The sequence below is a fragment of the Magnusiomyces paraingens genome, assembly GCF_902498895.1.
Source record: "Magnusiomyces paraingens strain CBS 517.90 genome assembly, contig: contig1, whole genome shotgun sequence".
Classification (NCBI taxonomy): Eukaryota; Fungi; Ascomycota; class Dipodascomycetes; order Dipodascales; family Dipodascaceae; genus Magnusiomyces; species Magnusiomyces paraingens.
In genome coordinates this window covers 5,580,570-5,598,402 of record NW_022474067.1, presented here as the reverse complement: position 1 = coordinate 5,598,402, position 17,833 = coordinate 5,580,570, and the positions used below count along the sequence as shown (strand labels likewise).

At 40.0% G+C, this 17,833-nt stretch overlaps 4 protein-coding genes across 4 annotated transcripts; 3 read left to right on the top strand and 1 right to left on the bottom strand.

Moving 5' to 3' along the window:
* Positions 1–142: 142 nt before the first annotated feature.
* SAPINGB_P001699 (uncharacterized protein) lies at positions 143–3,306 on the top strand (the record flags this gene model as incomplete). Its single annotated transcript, XM_031996420.1, has 6 exons — positions 143–164; positions 209–497; positions 543–630; positions 679–2,622; positions 2,922–3,110; positions 3,199–3,306. The coding sequence occupies 6 exons, from the start codon at positions 143–145 to the stop codon at positions 3,304–3,306; spliced, it is 2,640 nt and encodes an 879-aa protein (XP_031852311.1).
* Positions 3,307–4,118: 812 nt separating this feature from the next.
* Positions 4,119–9,491, top strand: SAPINGB_P001698 (uncharacterized protein; the record flags this gene model as incomplete). Its single annotated transcript, XM_031996419.1, has 2 exons — positions 4,119–4,247; positions 4,302–9,491. The coding sequence occupies 2 exons, from the start codon at positions 4,119–4,121 to the stop codon at positions 9,489–9,491; spliced, it is 5,319 nt and encodes a 1,772-aa protein (XP_031852310.1).
* A 471-nt stretch (positions 9,492–9,962) lies between these two features.
* On the top strand, positions 9,963–13,700 carry SAPINGB_P001697 (uncharacterized protein; the record flags this gene model as incomplete). The annotated part of the gene is made up of 1 exon (XM_031996418.1): positions 9,963–13,700. The coding sequence occupies one exon, from the start codon at positions 9,963–9,965 to the stop codon at positions 13,698–13,700; it is 3,738 nt and encodes a 1,245-aa protein (XP_031852309.1).
* Positions 13,701–14,368: 668 nt separating this feature from the next.
* On the bottom strand, positions 14,369–15,818 carry SAPINGB_P001696 (uncharacterized protein; the record flags this gene model as incomplete). Its single annotated transcript, XM_031996417.1, has 2 exons — positions 14,369–15,631; positions 15,777–15,818. 2 exons carry the CDS (start codon positions 15,816–15,818, stop codon positions 14,369–14,371), a joined length of 1,305 nt encoding a protein of 434 aa, XP_031852308.1.
* Between the last annotated feature and the right edge of the window lie 2,015 nt (positions 15,819–17,833).

Here is a 17,833-nt window from a genome sequence, read left to right as displayed (position 1 = left end):
GGTTTGCTTTTAAACATATTTTGTTTTGTAGCGTGTGTCCTACCCTGCGGCTTGATATTTCTGGCGTAGGGTAAACCTTAATCTTGTTAATATCTGTTTATTGTTTTGATTGTTTCTTTCCCATCAACCAGTTAATATAACCATGTCTGATGATTTACCATATGGTATGCTGTTTGCCACCCATTTTATAATTTACCAACTAATGAAGAAGAACCGGATATTATTCGTATTTTAATCACAACCGATAATCATGTTGGTTATGCAGAAAATGATCCCATTAGAGGGAATGATGCTGCAGTTACATTTCGCGAAATAATGAACATTGCCAAAGATAGGGAGGTCGACATGGTTCTTCAAGCTGGTGATCTTTTTCATATCAACAAACCAAGCCGTAAATCTATGTTTGAGGTGATTACAGCTTTGCGTGAAACTTGCTACGGCGACAAACCATGCGAGCTCCAGCTAATGAGTAAAGTTGATCTAGGATTAGATAATGAGTAAGTTGGAAACTTGCTAAACTAATATTTGCTAACCAAAATTAGTCTGAATCATTTAAACTATCAAGATGAAAACATTAATGTCGCAATTCCGGTATTTGCAATTAGTGGAAATCACGATGATGCAGCAGGTGTAAGCATACTTTAGTATCAATTATGAAGCTTGTCTAACATATTTCAGAACTCGTTACTGGCGCCAATGGATGTTCTAGCGGCAACAGGCTTAGTGAATCATTTTGGACGTGTCCAAGAAAATGATAATATTTCAATTGTACCTATTTTATTACGAAAGGGCAAAACACAACTTGCACTGTACGGCATGGCAAATGTACGAGACGAAAGATTATTTCGAACGTTTCGCCACAGCCAAGTAAAGTTTTTTAAGCCTGCTAAAGATACAGGCGAATGGTTCAATCTTATGGCAGTGCACCAAAATCATGTTGCTCATTCATCAACAGGGTATCTCCCTGAAACCTTCCTTCCCGACTTCATGGATATGGTGGTTTGGGGTCACGAGCACGACTGTATAAGTGATCCTGTCAAAAATCCTCAGACAGGGTTTTCTGTTTTACAACCAGGAAGTTCTGTGGCAACCAGTTTGATTGAAGGCGAGGCAATACCCAAGTATGTTTTCATTTTATCAGTAACAGGCAAAAAGTACACATTAGAAAAGATTAGATTAATGACAGTACGACCATTTGCCATTTCTTCAGTGAGCTTGGCTATGGATTCTGGAATTGATGCTCGCATTTCAAACCGATCAGAGATCACAAGCTGGTTGAACGATCGAGTGGAAAGTTTAATTTCAGAAGCAAAGCAAGAATGGAAAAATAGGCCTGGAAATGAAAACAAATCTGAGGAAGAAATACCATTGCCTTTGATACGTCTCAAGGTAGATTATTCAGGTGGATACGATGTTGAAAACCCTCGAAGATTTTCTAATCGGTTTGTGCAACGAGTCGCCAATGTAAATGATGTGGTATCGTTCAATCGTCGACGTGCTGTATCCATGACAGGACACAGCCAAAAGAATCCTTCACAAAAAGATTCCCCCAATCAACAACATGAAGATCAAAACATTAGCTTAGAAAAAATTGGAGTACAGAAGCTGGTGAATGAATTTCTTCAAAATGATGACTTGATGCTACTTCCAGAAACAGGGCTTGGTGACGCTGTAAGACAGTTTGTGGATAATGGTGATAAAGATGCAATCAAGGCATTTGTTAACAAGTCTCTAGAACTTCAGCTCAGCACATTGATGGCGATTACCAACTTGGATGAAGATAGTATGTCATCAGAGATTCTCAAAGCGAAAAAAAGATTGGCAAGAAACACTTTGCGACAATCCAGTGGTCAAGCAGGGGCTACACCTGCAGCTGCATCAACTACCAGTATTTTTAACTCTGTTTCATTTAATGAAACTAACGAAAGAACCGAAAATAATAAAAAAAAGGAGCCTGAACTTACCACTACTAAGCCGAGTCGGGGCCGAAAGGCAGCAGGTACTAAGACTGCGGCATCGAAAAAAACACCCGCCAAGCGTGGCCGTAAAACAAAAAGTCCTGAAACGATTGAAGAATCTGAAGAGGAAGCTATAATTGAAAATCTGGAACAAGATGGAGAGGTCATGGATGTGGACGAATATGATGACGAAGAGGTAGAAGTGATTTCAAGACCAACGTCCGGGAGCACAAGAAAACCCACAGCTTCTACATCACGTACTACAAAAACGACAAAATCTGCATCCAAAACACCAGCAGCTTTGTCACTTACAAGACAAATATCGTCGAAGAACAGTCCTGTAGCGGTTAATAATGGCGGCGACGACGGTGACGACGACGATGATGATTTTGAAATTCTTGGAGAAACGTCTCAAAGTGTTTCTATACCTGCATGCGCACGGACAAATTCAATGGCAGCTGCGAGGATGGTGTCACCAGTAAGTCAGGCTCTTAGAAACTCTACTAATATGGCTACAATTGTAACATCAGCACGAATCGCAAGTAATGCTCATGGTAGTAGTAGTAGTAGCAGCAACTCGACTGGGTCCCGGACGATTGGCGCAAAGAGAAAACGAAGGATGCCTGCTCCAAAATTAGTAACTCCTTCTCGACAAGAAGATTTGGTAAGTCCAAAGAGATTTTTAAAATTTTCGAGAAATTTTTGCTAACAAAAAAAAACAAGTTATATGATGACGAGAGTGACGGATTTTCCTGAGCCTGTCCAATTGAGTTTAGGATTGTTGTAAAATCGATGTTCATTGTTGTAAATAACAAGTTCCATATATACGAATTAAGCAAGTTATTCTGTTTGCATATAAAAAAAAAATCAGATGGTCAGCTGTTATCTGGTAACCAGACAACAAAGACTTTACTTCTACCTTTCATTTTCATCGTTTCTTTTGAAATATCCATATTTATCAAGTCTACTATGAGACCTTCAATTATACGGCTTCTTGCAACTAAAGTGACATTTTTCACGCGTCCACAATGCGGATTGTGTGAGAATGCAAAGGGCGCCTTATCCAAGGCATGGGACCAATCCAAAACCAAATTTGACTACAAAGAGGTCGACATAACCAAGCCCGAAAATAGCGAATGGTTTGACAAATACGTGAGTGAGATAACTTTGAAGAGGAGTCAGAGCAAGGATTTATATATATAGTGTCACTAACCTTCATCTCTGAGGAGGAGTTATTCAGGCTTTTGATGTTCCAGTGATACATATTGAGAAGGAAAATGGCGACAAAATCCGTAAGCTTATGCACCGCATCAACACGAGTGAGGTCGTGGACATTGTGGATTCTTGAATAAAACCCACAATGACTCATGTTTCCTAGATGTAAATACCACCTTTTGTATATAACTTATAATAATTAAATTTTTTGCCCACATTCATTCAGTCAAGCTGCCATTTGATAATATATGTGTGTGGTGTGCGCACCCCTATTATATGACACAACTGACTTTTGCTTGTGCCTCGCCAAATTTTTTCTTCCTCCCTATTTTTTTTTTTTTTTTTTTTTTCCTTCTTCTACCGCCTTTTCAAACCAGCACAGATCAATCAAAACATTTTCTCCTTTTTTTTTTATCTTCTAATACTTCTTTTTTAGTTCTTATTGGAACACTTTTTATAACCCTCCATATTTAATAGAAACCAATATTCAGATATAGTCATGTTGTGATGACTTCATCAGCTTAAACACAAAAAGTGCAGTGTACGTGTAAAGATGCAGTTTTCTCTCAGCCCTTATCTAACCGCCAGGTGCCATTCCATAGAAAAACGATTCCAAAGAGATCTTTTTTTCCTGCTCTTATTAAGTTAGATTGATATATACCATTAAATAAAAGAAACTGAAATTATACGATTTATTGCAGTTATTCAAAATAGCATATATTTTTTTTTTTGATTTTTCGATTATCAAAATTCTTTTTTTCTTTGGTTTACTCGTCATCAGCCTATTTTTTTGAACTACATCGCCAATTGTCATTACAGAGGGCACACAACACCCCCCATCTAATTATCACAAATATACGCCATATAAATTATTCGAGTTTTGAATAAAAGACTGTCTTTTATTTTATAAGCCAAATTAATTAGCTGCTTAGTCGGACCTTTCAAATGAAACGGTACAACAAAAAGGAACAAGACAAATATATCAATGAAGTTCAGCAAGATGAGTTCGACTCCATAGCAGCCATTTACGGAGATGATTTCCACATTGTAAAAAACAATGCAAGTGCTTGGAATGTATGTAATGACTGTTTTTGTAAAAGTGTGTTTCTTCACTAACATATTTTCTAGAAATCGCTTCCAGCATTCATGATCGACTTAAGGTCCCAAATGGGAACAGACAATGTAATAACAGTCTCTGTTCGTGTAGAGTTTACGATCACGTACCCCAGCACTTCTCCAGTTGTCACGATTAAAAAATACAATGGCTTAGCTACTCTTCAGATTAAAAAACTCAATACCATCGTTGCAGAATTTTTTAAAGACCCTAACAATAGAAACCGCGAAATTGTCTTCGATCTTTTGACCCTGATTCAAGATACAATCAATAATTTTGAGGATTCCTTTAAAGAAGGAAGTCTTGAGGAACAACGCACTCAAAGAATCAAAGAAGAGCAGGAAAAGAAAAAGCTAGAAGAAAAAGCAATAGCTCGAAAAAAGGAGCAAGAAGAAATTCGTCGCAATGAAGAGAAAAATAGACTTTTGGAAGACGAAAAGAAGAGACGCCAACAAGAACTCGAAATTAAGGAAGCTGCAGAAAGCGCCGCATCTGCTATCAAACACCCCGCACCATTAATTAAAAATGACGACACTGTTGTAACATTTGACAGAATGATTACCGTTCGCGCTAACGGTAGCACAATCAAATTTAAGCAGGTATATGGGAAAATACCAACAGAAGTTGATTTTCTGGGGAAACATTATCTTGTTAAACCTGTTTTGGATATGTCACAAAGTGATGGAAATATATCTTTTATGCTCACGGAAATTGATTTAGACGAAGACTACTGGTCAACAGCTGAAGGAAAGAAACATATACACATACTTGAAAAAGATTTAGAGGTTATTCATCAGATTCACCATGAAAATATTGTTTCATTGTATGAATCAAAAATTTCGCATTTGGGTTCGGGAGGTTGGCGAATCACTCTTTTATCAGAGTACTCACCCTTTTCTCGTGTTAGCTATTTATTAGATACTGTTGAAACTGTGAGCATCAAGGTCACTAGAGCATGGGCCAATCAGTTACTAGATGGCTTGGAACATTTGCATAAGTGCGGAATAACCCATAAGTTAGTAAATGTTGATAACATTTATCTTTTCCGTAATCCGGAAATAGGCGAAACTACCGTCAAGCTAAGTAGACCAAGTTATGGGTATAAACTACTTGATATGAATGATCGACACAGGTTTACTTCTACAAGTATTGTTCTTCCTGAAAGGAAGTGGAAACCCCCAGAGCTTAATGTCAAACCCACCCCTCTTCCAACGAAAAAATCAGATATTTATGATTTTGGGACAGTTGTGTGTCAGCTTTTGGAAGGGAAGAACATTGTCAACAAATTTAAATCACCTTCTACTTTCCTTGAGTCTCCACATACATTTGCTCGATATAAAGGCACCGATATTTTTTATGACTTGAAGGACTTTCTGGTTAACTCATTCAACCCAACCCCTAAGAAACGATACTCTACTGTTGAGTTATTGACTAGTAAATTTTTCAGAGATTTTAACACAACTTCCATGTCCACCATTTCTCTTTCGCCAGTCAATACATCACAAAGTATCAGATTTAGGCGCAGGTCGTCAAATAATCACATGCAACGTGGAATGAGCAATATCAACGGAGCTTCTCAAATATTTTCTCGTTATCAACATGACTTTATTGAATTTCAACTTTTAGGCCGGGGTGCTTATGGTGAAGTTGTTAAGGCTCGTAATAAACTTGATAGCCAATTTTACGCTATTAAAAAGATCCAATCTACTCAGTCTAAATTAGATGGTATTATCGGTGAAGTTTGGCTTCTTTCTCGTCTTAACCACCAACATATTGTACGATATATTACAGCTTGGCTTGAAGAAGGTCCTTCAATACCGTCGGAAAATGCCATCACCGACGATGAAGATGAATTTGATGATGAAGAAGAGTCTTCAAGTATTGTTCCAAGAAAGACAAATAGCGTTCACACAAGATCTGCAGCACCTTCTAAATCTCCATCTTTACTTAATGTTGGAGGACTAAAAGATTTATCATTAAGTACGCCTTTAGATTTCAGCAATGGTGGACCAGAAATTGTTTTTGGATACAGCTCTGGGGATGGGTCTCGGTCTGATTCTGATTCTGATTCTGATTCTGATTCTGATTCTGATTCTGATTCTGATTCTGATTCTGATGATTCCAAAGACTCTAATGGGTCCTATTCAGATGATTCTGACTCTGATGACTCTGAAGTTTCTTCAGAAGCAATAGATTCAACAGATGAGGACGAAGACGATACTACTGAAGATGATGGTAGTCATGCTAGCATTTCCACTGTTGAAGAAGAAGATGAAGAAGATTATGATACAGACCGCCCTAAAAGTGCTAACAATAAGCGCAACATTTTCCGCTCGAGAACATCCACAGGTAATCGGCCAAACAAATCTTTGATGCCCATTTCCAAACCTCCTCCAGAAATAAATACACTTTTTATTCAAATGGAGTACTGCGAAAATCGCACTTTAGCTGATTTGATTAAGGACGGGTTAAGCTCTCAACCTGACGAATACTGGCGCCTTTTTCGACAGATTATTGATGCCTTAAATTATATTCATGTAAATGGTGTTATTCATAGGGACCTTAAGCCAGTAAATATTTTTATTGGTCAAGGTAACAATGTTAAAATTGGCGATTTTGGTCTTGCAAAAAGTATTGGCCAGAGCCTTGTTACCTCATCATCAACAGTGACAGCTCCTGAAACAGGGGATGAGCTTACACAAGAAGTAGGGACAAGCCTATACATTGCCCCGGAGGTGCTTAATGGGAGTGGTACATACGATTCTAAAGTTGATATGTATTCACTGGGTATTATTTTTTTTGAAATGGTGTTCCCCATGTCTACAGCCATGGAACGCGTTTCTATTTTACGAGGTATTCGGGATCCTAAAATCATTTGTCCATTTGATTTTTTGGCCTCAAGATATGAACGTGTGCATACACTTGTTGTTAAGCTTCTGGATCATAATCCGAACCAGCGGCCATCCGCAATGCAACTTCAATCATCACCTCTTGTTCCTATGCCTCGAGAAGACGAAGCTACTGAAAAAACACTAATGAAAATTAGAAACACAAAGGGTGATTCACATTTGATTTCTCAGGTGTGCAGTGCCCTATTTTCAAAAGAGTTGGACACGATTTCAGCTATTTTATATGATAGTGGAATTGACGATTACCGAAAGAGTACAAGCGACTATTTATTATTGAGTCATCTTACTGAAATTATTTCTGGTGTTTTCCGAAATCATGGTGCTGTTCCAATTGATGATCGATCAATAATTTTCCCTAGTCCGGCAATTTATGAATACGGGAACTTGGCAAAACTTATGGATCGATCAGGAAATATTCTTCAATTACCTTATGACTTGACATACCCATTTGCAAGAAAACTTGCCCAAGCTCCTATCAATGCCTCAAAAAGTTACTATTTTGGTTCAGTTTACCGAGAACGCGACGAGGACTCAAATAAAAGCTTGGAGCCAAGGAAATGTAATGAAATTAGTTTTGACATTATTACTCATCATACAGCTGATTCCATTTTTAATGAAGCTGAGGTGATTAAAGTTTTAGATGAAATAATCAATGCTTTGCCATCTTTTAAGCCAGAAAGTGTTTCGATAGTTTTAAATCATTCTGACATATTAGATGCTATTCTTAAATTTTGTTCTATTCCACAGCAACACCGTTCTTCTGCTTTATTGCTCTTTGGACAATATGGACTGCAGCCAACCTCATCAGAAGTTAAAGATATGATTCTCAGTCAGCATGGGTTGTCATCATCGTCAATAACAGATCTTGAACTTTTTGGGTTCCGCAATACTTTGGAAAATGCAGAAGCCACAATTGTTAAGCTCTTAAGAGATAGTGACCCAGGGAAACTTTTCCGCGAAGCAATTGAGCACATTCGTGAGGTAATTCATTATCTTCGCAAAATGGGAGTGACCAGACCAATTTATTTGGCTCCATTGAGTCACTATAATCCTGAGTTTTACAAAGGAGGAATTATGTTTCAAGTTGTGACTGAAGACAAGAAAAAATATCAACCGTTTAATTTCCTAGCTGGCGGTGGTCGTTATGATTCTCTTATTCGAGGCTTACAAAGCCAAATGGGCCTTGATAAAGGTGTTACTTCTAAAGCAGTTGGTTTCAATCTTTCTCTTGATTTTTTGTATGGGTCCATGTTTGCATTCCGAGAAGGTTTGATTCGAAAACAAAACAAAAAGAAAGACCGACATTCGGATATAAATGAAGAGCTCTCTGGGTGGATTGAACCTCGATGTGACGTTCTTGTTGCAAATTTTCAAGCAACCAATAATTTAGACAACTGCTTGGAAATTTTAAAAATGCTATGGGACGAGGGGTACAGGGCTGATTTTATTCAAAATGCAGGCTCATCTGAAGGTGTTTTTCAAGTAGCAGAAAAAGAAGGTGTCAAGTTTGTTGTTATTGTAAAGCAACAGGCTAGTTATGTTTCTTCAAAGAACTTTAAGCCGATACGCATCATCTCTATATCTACCCCTCGAACAGACCTGGATGTTTCAAAACGAGAACTGATTTCCAAGCTCAATATCCTTTTTTCAGCTAGAGATAGGGGAACTTTGAAAACAAGCAACAGCAATTCTGGAAGTACTGGTGGGAATGGGAACAATAATGGTTCTCATATTGGCGGGTTGCATGTGCGAGCTTCGTCAGGAACTTCCAACAGTCAGGGGAATACCATGACTGGTGGAAGTAGTACCATGGTCGGCCCCAATAGCGCTGGATTTCACCATCATCATCATCATCATTTTCATAACATGGATTCTTCTGAAATGACAGGATCTGGAGGTTCTGACGCTTATCACGGGATTGAAATTCCACAAAACCAAAAGATTACAATTTTGAGCGAAGGGAAAGTTAAAGGTGGAAAGAAAAATCAATGGAAGATTGAAGAAAACGCCCAAAACTCAGCGATGAATCTGATGCGTGAAATTGGAAGTGCACCTGTATATTCGCTTGATGTGAAAGACGATGTGTTGGATGCAATTTTGGCAACATCACTGGACCAAGCTGAAGAGTGGAGACGCAAAGTTGTAGGTCTCTCGCCATCGCAAAAAGCGTACCTAATGGAGACACAAACAGCTCTTTCAAAAGAAGTGGCACGAGGGACACCCTACATTATTTTGTACAGTAGTAAGACAGACCGCACAGTGATATACTCGGTGTCACAAAACCGGGGCTTTTGAAAGTTATAACTGCTCAGTTCATGAAAACGAACCAAATGAACGCCTATATTGTTGCATTTTATAGATAGTACATTTTTTATTTTAAATAAACACGTTAATGCAACCACGTGATTAGTGTTGGGCATGTGGCCGACCAAGTTTTTCGCTCGTTCTGTTGGTGTTTTGTGCGCTTTGCTGGCCATGAAAATCCCTCGACTTTTTCCCGCTCCTCTCCTTTTTTTTTTCTTAATCTTTTTCACAAACCACAGCCACCATTTTCCGAATCTTCCTTTTCCATTTCCCTTTTTTTTTTTTTTTTATTTATTTTCAACAATTTCAATTTCAATTATAGATATATATATATATATTTATACTAACTGATATATATCTCTATACTTAAACACCATCTTATTCAGTTAGATATATCTTTGCTCGCTGAGCTTTAAAAAAACAACATAACCAATTGACACACTAGCCCCGCATTAGCCCGCAATGGCAACTACACCCTTTACCGTCGTCGCGGACTACGCGTACGAGTCCGCAGAGCCTGACGACCTACAGTTTGATGAGGGTCAGGTTATAACCGTCGATAACGTTGAAGACGAGGAATGGTACTATGGCTCTTATACTGACTCTGCTTCTGGACAAGTCAAGAAGGGCATCTTTCCTCAGAACTTTGTCCACGCCTATACCCCACCAAAGTCTGCTGGCCGCAAAGCCCCTCAACCACCAGGCCCACCGGCAGCTGCTGAACCAGCTCCAGCTTCTCCACCTGCTGCTGCTCCAGTTGCTTCTGCTCCGGCTCCAGCTCCAGTTGCTGTTCCGGCTCCTGCTACCGCGTCTGCTCCTGCGCCAGCTCCTGCACCCTCAGCTAGTTTCACGTCTGCGGAACCTGCGACTTCCGGCTCGCCGGTCAAGAAGAAGAATGCTTTCTCTGACCGTATTGCTGCTTTTAACCAGACGGAGCAGCCACCTCTTGTGCCCTTTTCACAACCAAAGGTGCAGTCTTTTGTCAAGAAACCTTTTGTTGCTGCACCTTCCAATTCGTACATTCCGAGTTTTCCACCGCCTATTCATAACACGGCCCACACTCTTGGTGAACGCGTGCCGCATGCGGCACCCCCACCAGAAAACATTGTTCATCGCGACGATCCTGAAGAAGAGGAAAGAGAGCAGCCTCGTGTTAGTCTCAAGGATAGAATCAGACTTCTTCAGCAGCAGCAGCAGGAAGAGCAGGCTCGCATTGATCAGTTGACTAAAAAGAAACATAAGCAAAAGCCCAAGAAGGAAGAAGCAACTCCTACGTCAGAAAGCAGTGCAGGAATTGAGTCTGCAGTTTCTCCTGATGGCTTAGAGGCTGCACACACGGGGGAGTCTCAATTGACTTCTCCAGAAAGCACACAACCACCTGTTATTCCTCCGGTGACGTTCCCTCATGAGGATACTGGAGAGCAAAGTACTGAGGGTGGACAGCAAAATCCCCCCATTTTTGCAGCCATACCAGGTGCACCATTACCCGTGCCACCTACGTCAGGAGAGCATTTAGACCGAGATGCACCTGAAACTCAGGGTGAGGAAGAGAAAGATGAGGAAGAGGATGATGAGGAAGAAGAAGAAGATGAAGAAGAAGATGAAGAAGATGAGGAGGAGGCTAGAAGAATTGCTCTTCGCGAACGTATGGCTAAGATTTCGGGTGGCATGGGTATGATTGGTATGATGAATCCATTTGGTTTCCCTGGTGGCGCTCCTGCCCCTAAGCCTAAGAAGAAGCAACCCAAAAAAAAGGAAGAGGAAAATATTGATCATCCAGAAATGCAACAGGCTCCAGTTCCAATTTTGCCTGGGTTTAACCTGGGTGAACTTCCTGGCGCCCTGAAACCTCAGCAGAAAGAAGCTGAAGAGAGCGAGACAGAAGACCAACAGCGATCTGCTCCACAACCTGAACAACAGACTCATAGACCACTTCCTCCAGAGCCTGTTGCTCCGACTTCTCCGGTTTCCCCTGTTGCACCTTCTTCGGCTCCCATTGTTCCGCCTACATCTTCCCAAGCTGCTCCTGTTGCACCTTCTATTCCTATCACTCCAGTAGCCCCTGCTGCACCTAGTGTGCCAGTAGTTCCCACTCTTGACTCACATGCGGATACATTTTCCTCCACTTCTTCTCCACCGGTTTTGCCTCCTGTTCAGATTCAAGGTCAACGCAATGACTTGAGTTCTGTAATTGATTCGTATCGTGACGATTCCGATGATGATGAAGACGATGGAGACTGGGGTGATGACGGTGCTACCAATAAACCTCAGCACACACATGCTCCTCCCCCACCTCCTCCTGTGACTGCTTCTTTGCCTCCTGCTCCTGAATCTCATGTTGAATATAGAGCTCCTCCCCCACCTCCTCCTACCGAGTCCAGAAGCATTTTGCCAAACATTAATACTTCGCCCATTTTGTCATCCTCACAACCTGAAAGTCCTGATGTGGCTTCTGTCCAACGCTCTAAGTCCACCCGCAGCAAACGGGATTCATTTAACCTTAATTCCATGAAAAAGAGCCTTGACTACGATGAAGTTGCAGAGGAAGAATTAGGTGACGATGAGCAGACCGAGTCTGAAGATAGCCGTCGGCCACTTCCTTCTACACAAGAGTTTAAAAACACAGCTGGTAATCGCAATTCATATATTGCTGGTAGTGGAATGATTCCGCCGATTCCCATGTCGCCATTGGCAGCACAAAATAGTGGTTCTCAAGCTTTGAGTCCGCGCGGTCTACCACCGCCACCTCCTCCAACTTCTGCCCCTGCTGCTGCTGTTGCAGCTCCAGCTGTTCCATCTATTCCTGCAGTTCCTGCAGTTCCTTCAGTTCCTGTAGTTCCTGCAGTTCCTGCGGCTGCTCTACAATCCGTGCCGCCAGTGCCAAGAACCACCATTAATAGCGACATGTCTTTACCTTCGAGTCCTCCACCACCACCACCTCCAGCTCAAGCACCACCTTTGATTCCGTACCGGAACTTGATTCCAGCGGAGGAGCCTGGCGAGTCATCTAGCGAGGTTACTGGGTATGAAGCTGATGAAGACACAGATTTGAACCATTCTGCTTCTATTGAAGATGAGTTCCATAATGCGTCGTCTTCACCGTCGGTTCCAAGATCTGCGGCTCCACCACCACCACCACCACCTCACTCGCAAAGTTCTCCTTCACTTGGACATGCAAAAACACCTTCTGTCCAGTCACCGCGTGCTCCTCCACCACCCCCTCCTGGAGCTTCTGCTGTTCATCAGCCACAGAAATCCAATACTATTCGTCAGGTTCCTCCCGAATCAGCTGCGAGATCTCCTGATTCTGATGTTTCATCAAACAGATTTAGTTTCCGCCGCACGTCATCGGAGCTCTCGCGTTCCAACTCGAAGCGCCATTCGCAGGCAAACAGCGTTTCATCATTTGTTTACGAGGAGCCTGTGGAGCTTCCCAAGACAATTGACTTGAGCGGTGAGACAGGTGCTTGGTGGGCATCACCTGAGGGTGTTCCACGAACGTTGCTTAATCGCCGGGACGTTCGCTACGAAGTTGAAGAGCAGGCTTTGCACAAACGTTCTGGGTTGAACGTGACTGTGCGGGACATTTACGTTTTGTTTGGAGACTTATCTCAGGAAGTGATTACAGTTGAGTTTGGTCCAAATATTAAGACACCTTCTGTGTTTGTCAACCAGGTTGCAGCACCCAACACCCCCAAAACTGAGGCACTTGCTTCTGCATACGAACGTTATGGACATCGTGTACTAGATATTGTGATGCGGTCGCCAACTGCTGGGCTGATTGTACCATCTGGGTCAGTTAACGGGTACGTTGAGGGTCTTTTGACTCAAGTTCCAGGTGCGCTTTTGCCTGCTGGCAGCACGTATGGAGCGCTGATTTACCAAAACAAAAACAATGCAACTGTGCGACAGTTTGATGAGGTGCGTCCTGGTGATGTTGTTGTACTTCGTGGGACACGGTTCTCTGGGCACCGGGGTAGCTTGCATCAAAAGTACACTGTGGAAGCTGGCCGTGGGGGTGAGGCTGTTGCGGGAGTAATTTATGAGTACGATTCCAATAAGCGCAAGGTACGTGTTGTTCTTCCTGAGGAGGGTGTTGCTGGAGGGAAGTTGAAGCAGGAAGGGTTCCGGATCAATGATCTTAAGAGTGGCGAGGTTTCAGTGTACCGAGTTGTCGGGCGGGATTTTATCGGCTGGTAAGAATTGGAATCCAGGTTATTATAGTATTATGGAAAAAAAAAAAATAAATAAAAAAAAATAAAATAAATATATAAGATATAAGTCTATATTGAGAAATAAGTTATAAAAAAATAAAAAATATTCATATTTAATTAAACTTGTTTCTTAAATTTTTAAAAGGGAAATTAATGCAAAATAAATTATTTAAAATAAATAAATAGAAAAAAAAAATTAAATAAATAAATATGCTCGTTTAATAGCGGAACAAGAGTCTCCGAAAAAGACATAAACCCGAGGTACGACGACGATGATTGATGATGATGATGGTGATGATATGGGTGGGGAGGGGAGAGAGAGATTATATCAAAGTAAAGCCAAAAAAAAAAAAAACTTTTTTTTATATGTCGCTGCTTTACGGTGGAGGGGCGGGGCGGGAAAGAAAATAACAGCCGCACGGCAAACAGTCGCCCATACAAGAGCCCATGTGCTTTATATTAATTTATTATCTATATTAATTTATTATAAAATAATTTAATTAAATATAAAAGCTTTATCAACATCACCATTAATGCCATTATCTTTACATCTTCTAAAGTGATAAAAAAAAAAAAAACTGTATCCATTAAAATATATAAAAATCGTAATAAAAAAAAAAACCAAATTAATCATCATAACAATTCCTTATTTTTTTACAAAGGCAGCTCGAAAGAAACATTGACATCAATCTTACGGGCCATCTCAACAACCTTTGCAAGCTGGCAAACCTTCTCGGCAGCCTCATCAAGGTCTTCGTAGGAAAAGATCTTCAGACCAGAATCAGAAATAAGTTGCTTGGCCTCAGAAACATTTGTACCTTGGAGACGGACCACCAGGGGGATGTTGATATTCATGTGACGAGTGACAGCAATCAAACCCTTGGCAATGTCGTCGCAGCGGACGATACCACCAAAGATATTAACAAAGATAGCAGTGACCTTGTGGTCTGAGGTGATAAGCTCAAAAGCCTTCTCAATGGTCTTAGCAGTGGCACCACCACCGCAGTCCAAAAAGTTGGCTGGATCACCACCATAGAGCTTGATAATGTCCATAGTGGCCATGGCGAGACCAGCGCCATTGACGAGGCAGCCAATGGTACCGTCGAGCTTGATAAAGTTAAGGCCAGCATTAGCGGCTTCAATCTCGTCGGGGTCTTCCTGAGACAGATCACGGTAAGACCAGACCTCAGGCTGGCGGAATGAGGCATTGTCGTCAAAGGCGAGTTTAGCATCCATAGCCAGGACCTCGTGGTCAGTGGTTTCAGCGAGAGGATTGATTTCAATTTGGGTAGCATCCTTTGTGATAAAGATTTTATAGAGGTTCTTGACGGTTTCAGCAGCCTTGGGGACAGCCTTTGCAGAAAACCCGAGCTCTTTGGCAACGGAAAGGGCCAATTCATCAGTGACTCCCTGGTGAATGTCGACCTTGAAGGTCTTGATGGCATCTGGAGTTTCTTTGGCGACACCTTCAATGTCCATACCACCTTGAGAAGAAGCGACAATGAGGGGAGCTTGAGAGCCTCTGTCCATGAGAATACAGATGTAAGCTTCACGTCTTACGAATTCACGTTCGACAATATAGACGGCTGTGACCTCTTTACCTGCAGGGCCCGACTGTTTTGTAATGAGTTTGTGGTGAAGCATTTGCTCTGCGTACATTTTAGCCTCGAATGGAGAGGAGATGAGCTTGACACCACCCTTGAGGCCGCTATCAAAGACACCTTTACCACGGCCACCAGTGAGGGCCTGAGCCTTGATAACCATATCTTCGAGGTTAAGAGACTTTGCAATTTCGTATGCTTGTTCTGGGGTGGTAGCAGCGGCACCTTTAGGGACTGGAACACCATTTTCCTTTAGGATTTGAGCGGATCTGTATTCGTGGAGGGAAAGGTTACGGCATTGTTGGCGAATTGCCGTCTATACAAGAGCAATTGAGTTAGAGTGAGGTAGGTTTAGAGTGGTTATCAGTGGTATATGGTAGCGTGATTTTTTTTAAGAAAAAAAAAAAAAGAAAAAAGAAAAAAAGAATCATGGGGGAAACATGAGATGTTAAAACACATACGGCATTGACCAGACGTCTGGCAAAGAGGGAGCGTGGAAGCATGGTTATGATATAGAAGACGATGAATTATATATATAAATATATATATATATATATATAGAGAGAGAGAGGGAGAGAGAGAATAACAATAAAAAGGAAGTAAAAGATAGAAAGAAAGAAGAAAGAGGGGGGGAGGGGGGGAAGAGAGTTATTATATATTTATATTTATATATTTTTAAATAAAAAAAAAAAAAAAAAGGCGTGCTTGTTAAAAAGATAATCTCTGGGCTATTTTCTACTATTTAATATTTATTTAATATTTATTTAATATTTATTTAATATTTATTTAATATTTATTTAATAATAATTATAATAATATGCGCTAATCTCTTGCTCGCACCCGCCAACCCCTCCTCCTCCTACTTCCCATTTGTTACAACTTTTTTTTTCAGCACCGGCGGAACTCTCAGGTGAGGGGTCTTTTTGTTACAACTTGGATTTTTTTTTTTTTTTTTTTGTTTTTGGTTGTCTGACTGGCTATCTGGCTGTCTGCTCCCGCCGCACCCCCGCTCTAACTACTCTAAGCAGTTACTGTTACCCGAACCGTCTTAGGAAACTTACCAATGGTATCGAAGTGTTTGTTGGTGTAAGCAAAAAAAAAAAAAAAAGCTGATTGAGTTACCAATTGGTATATATATATATATATATATATATATATATATATAGTATTAATATTATTGTTATTATATAATAACTTTATTACTACAACTTCTTACACAGAAATTCTTTACCACAAGCATTGAAACCCCGCCTTTGGAGCCGACTCTTTTCCACGCCGAGCTGCCGACGACCGAGCGGTCACCAAAAAAAAAAAAAGGCTGAGAAAGAAAGAAAGAAAGAAAGAAAGAAAGAAAGAAAGAAAGAAAGAAAGAAAAGCATTGAAATTATGGAAGGGCTTTTACAGACTGATTGACCGACAAACTGACTGACTGACTAAAGGACTTGGGATTAATTTAGAGGACGTAGAAACAGAAAAATAAGAAGATCCACTTACATATCCTTTTAGAAAGAAGCAAAAAGAGAGACTTATTTGCCAATCGTAGCATCTACCGTGTCGGATGAGAGACATTTTCAAGCAAATGGCATTTGTTCTATATAAGAACTACAAGAACAATTAAATGAAGATAAAATAAAAATAAAAATAAAGGTTCTTCTGCTATAAGTCACTTCCATCATTGTACTACATTATTCTTTTCTGGAGATTTCAAAGCAAATAGGGAACGTTTAGATGCTCAGATAAGGTCTATCCATATATATATATCTCAATTGGTATATATACACTCTCTTTCTATTAATTCTATTACCACTCGGGTCGTTTATATTTACATTCCTTCCAGACACGATAATAGAAGATCATCGTTAACTTAATAATTTACTGGAGGATTAAAAGTGTTGTATTTTATTATTACTTGTTTTAACCAACAATGGAAGAATGTACCCCCCCCCCCCCTCCTTTTTTTTTTTCGCTCTTTCTCCATTTCATTTTCAAAAAAAAAAAAAATAAAAAAAAAAACTTCTCGGGTTTAGGCAACCCGAAACCCGAGTTTGGTCCCGGTGTCCTTTGATTTAAAAATAATAATAATAATAATAATAATAATAATAATAATAATAGTTATGGAGAGGGAAGGAATAATAAATATATATATATATATAAATATAAGCGTATCATCATGTGATTATAAGTTTAAATTTATTTGTAAATGATTAGGTAATTATTTTTTTAAAAATAAAAAATTTTAGAGATGAACTATGCAAAGAGATAAATAAATCAAACAAACAAACAAAAGACAACAGTGAAAGAAAGATCTTTAACAAAAAAAAATAATAAAAATAAAAATAACTAGTAATAAGTTTAGAGAAGAAATAATAAAAAGAAAAATTTACTCAAACTATTCATTATTCATTATACATTATAATAATAATAATAATAATAATAATAATAATAATAATAATAATAATCACCATACTTCAGATGTCAGAGTTATATACATAGACCAATTGCACAGAAAACTACAACC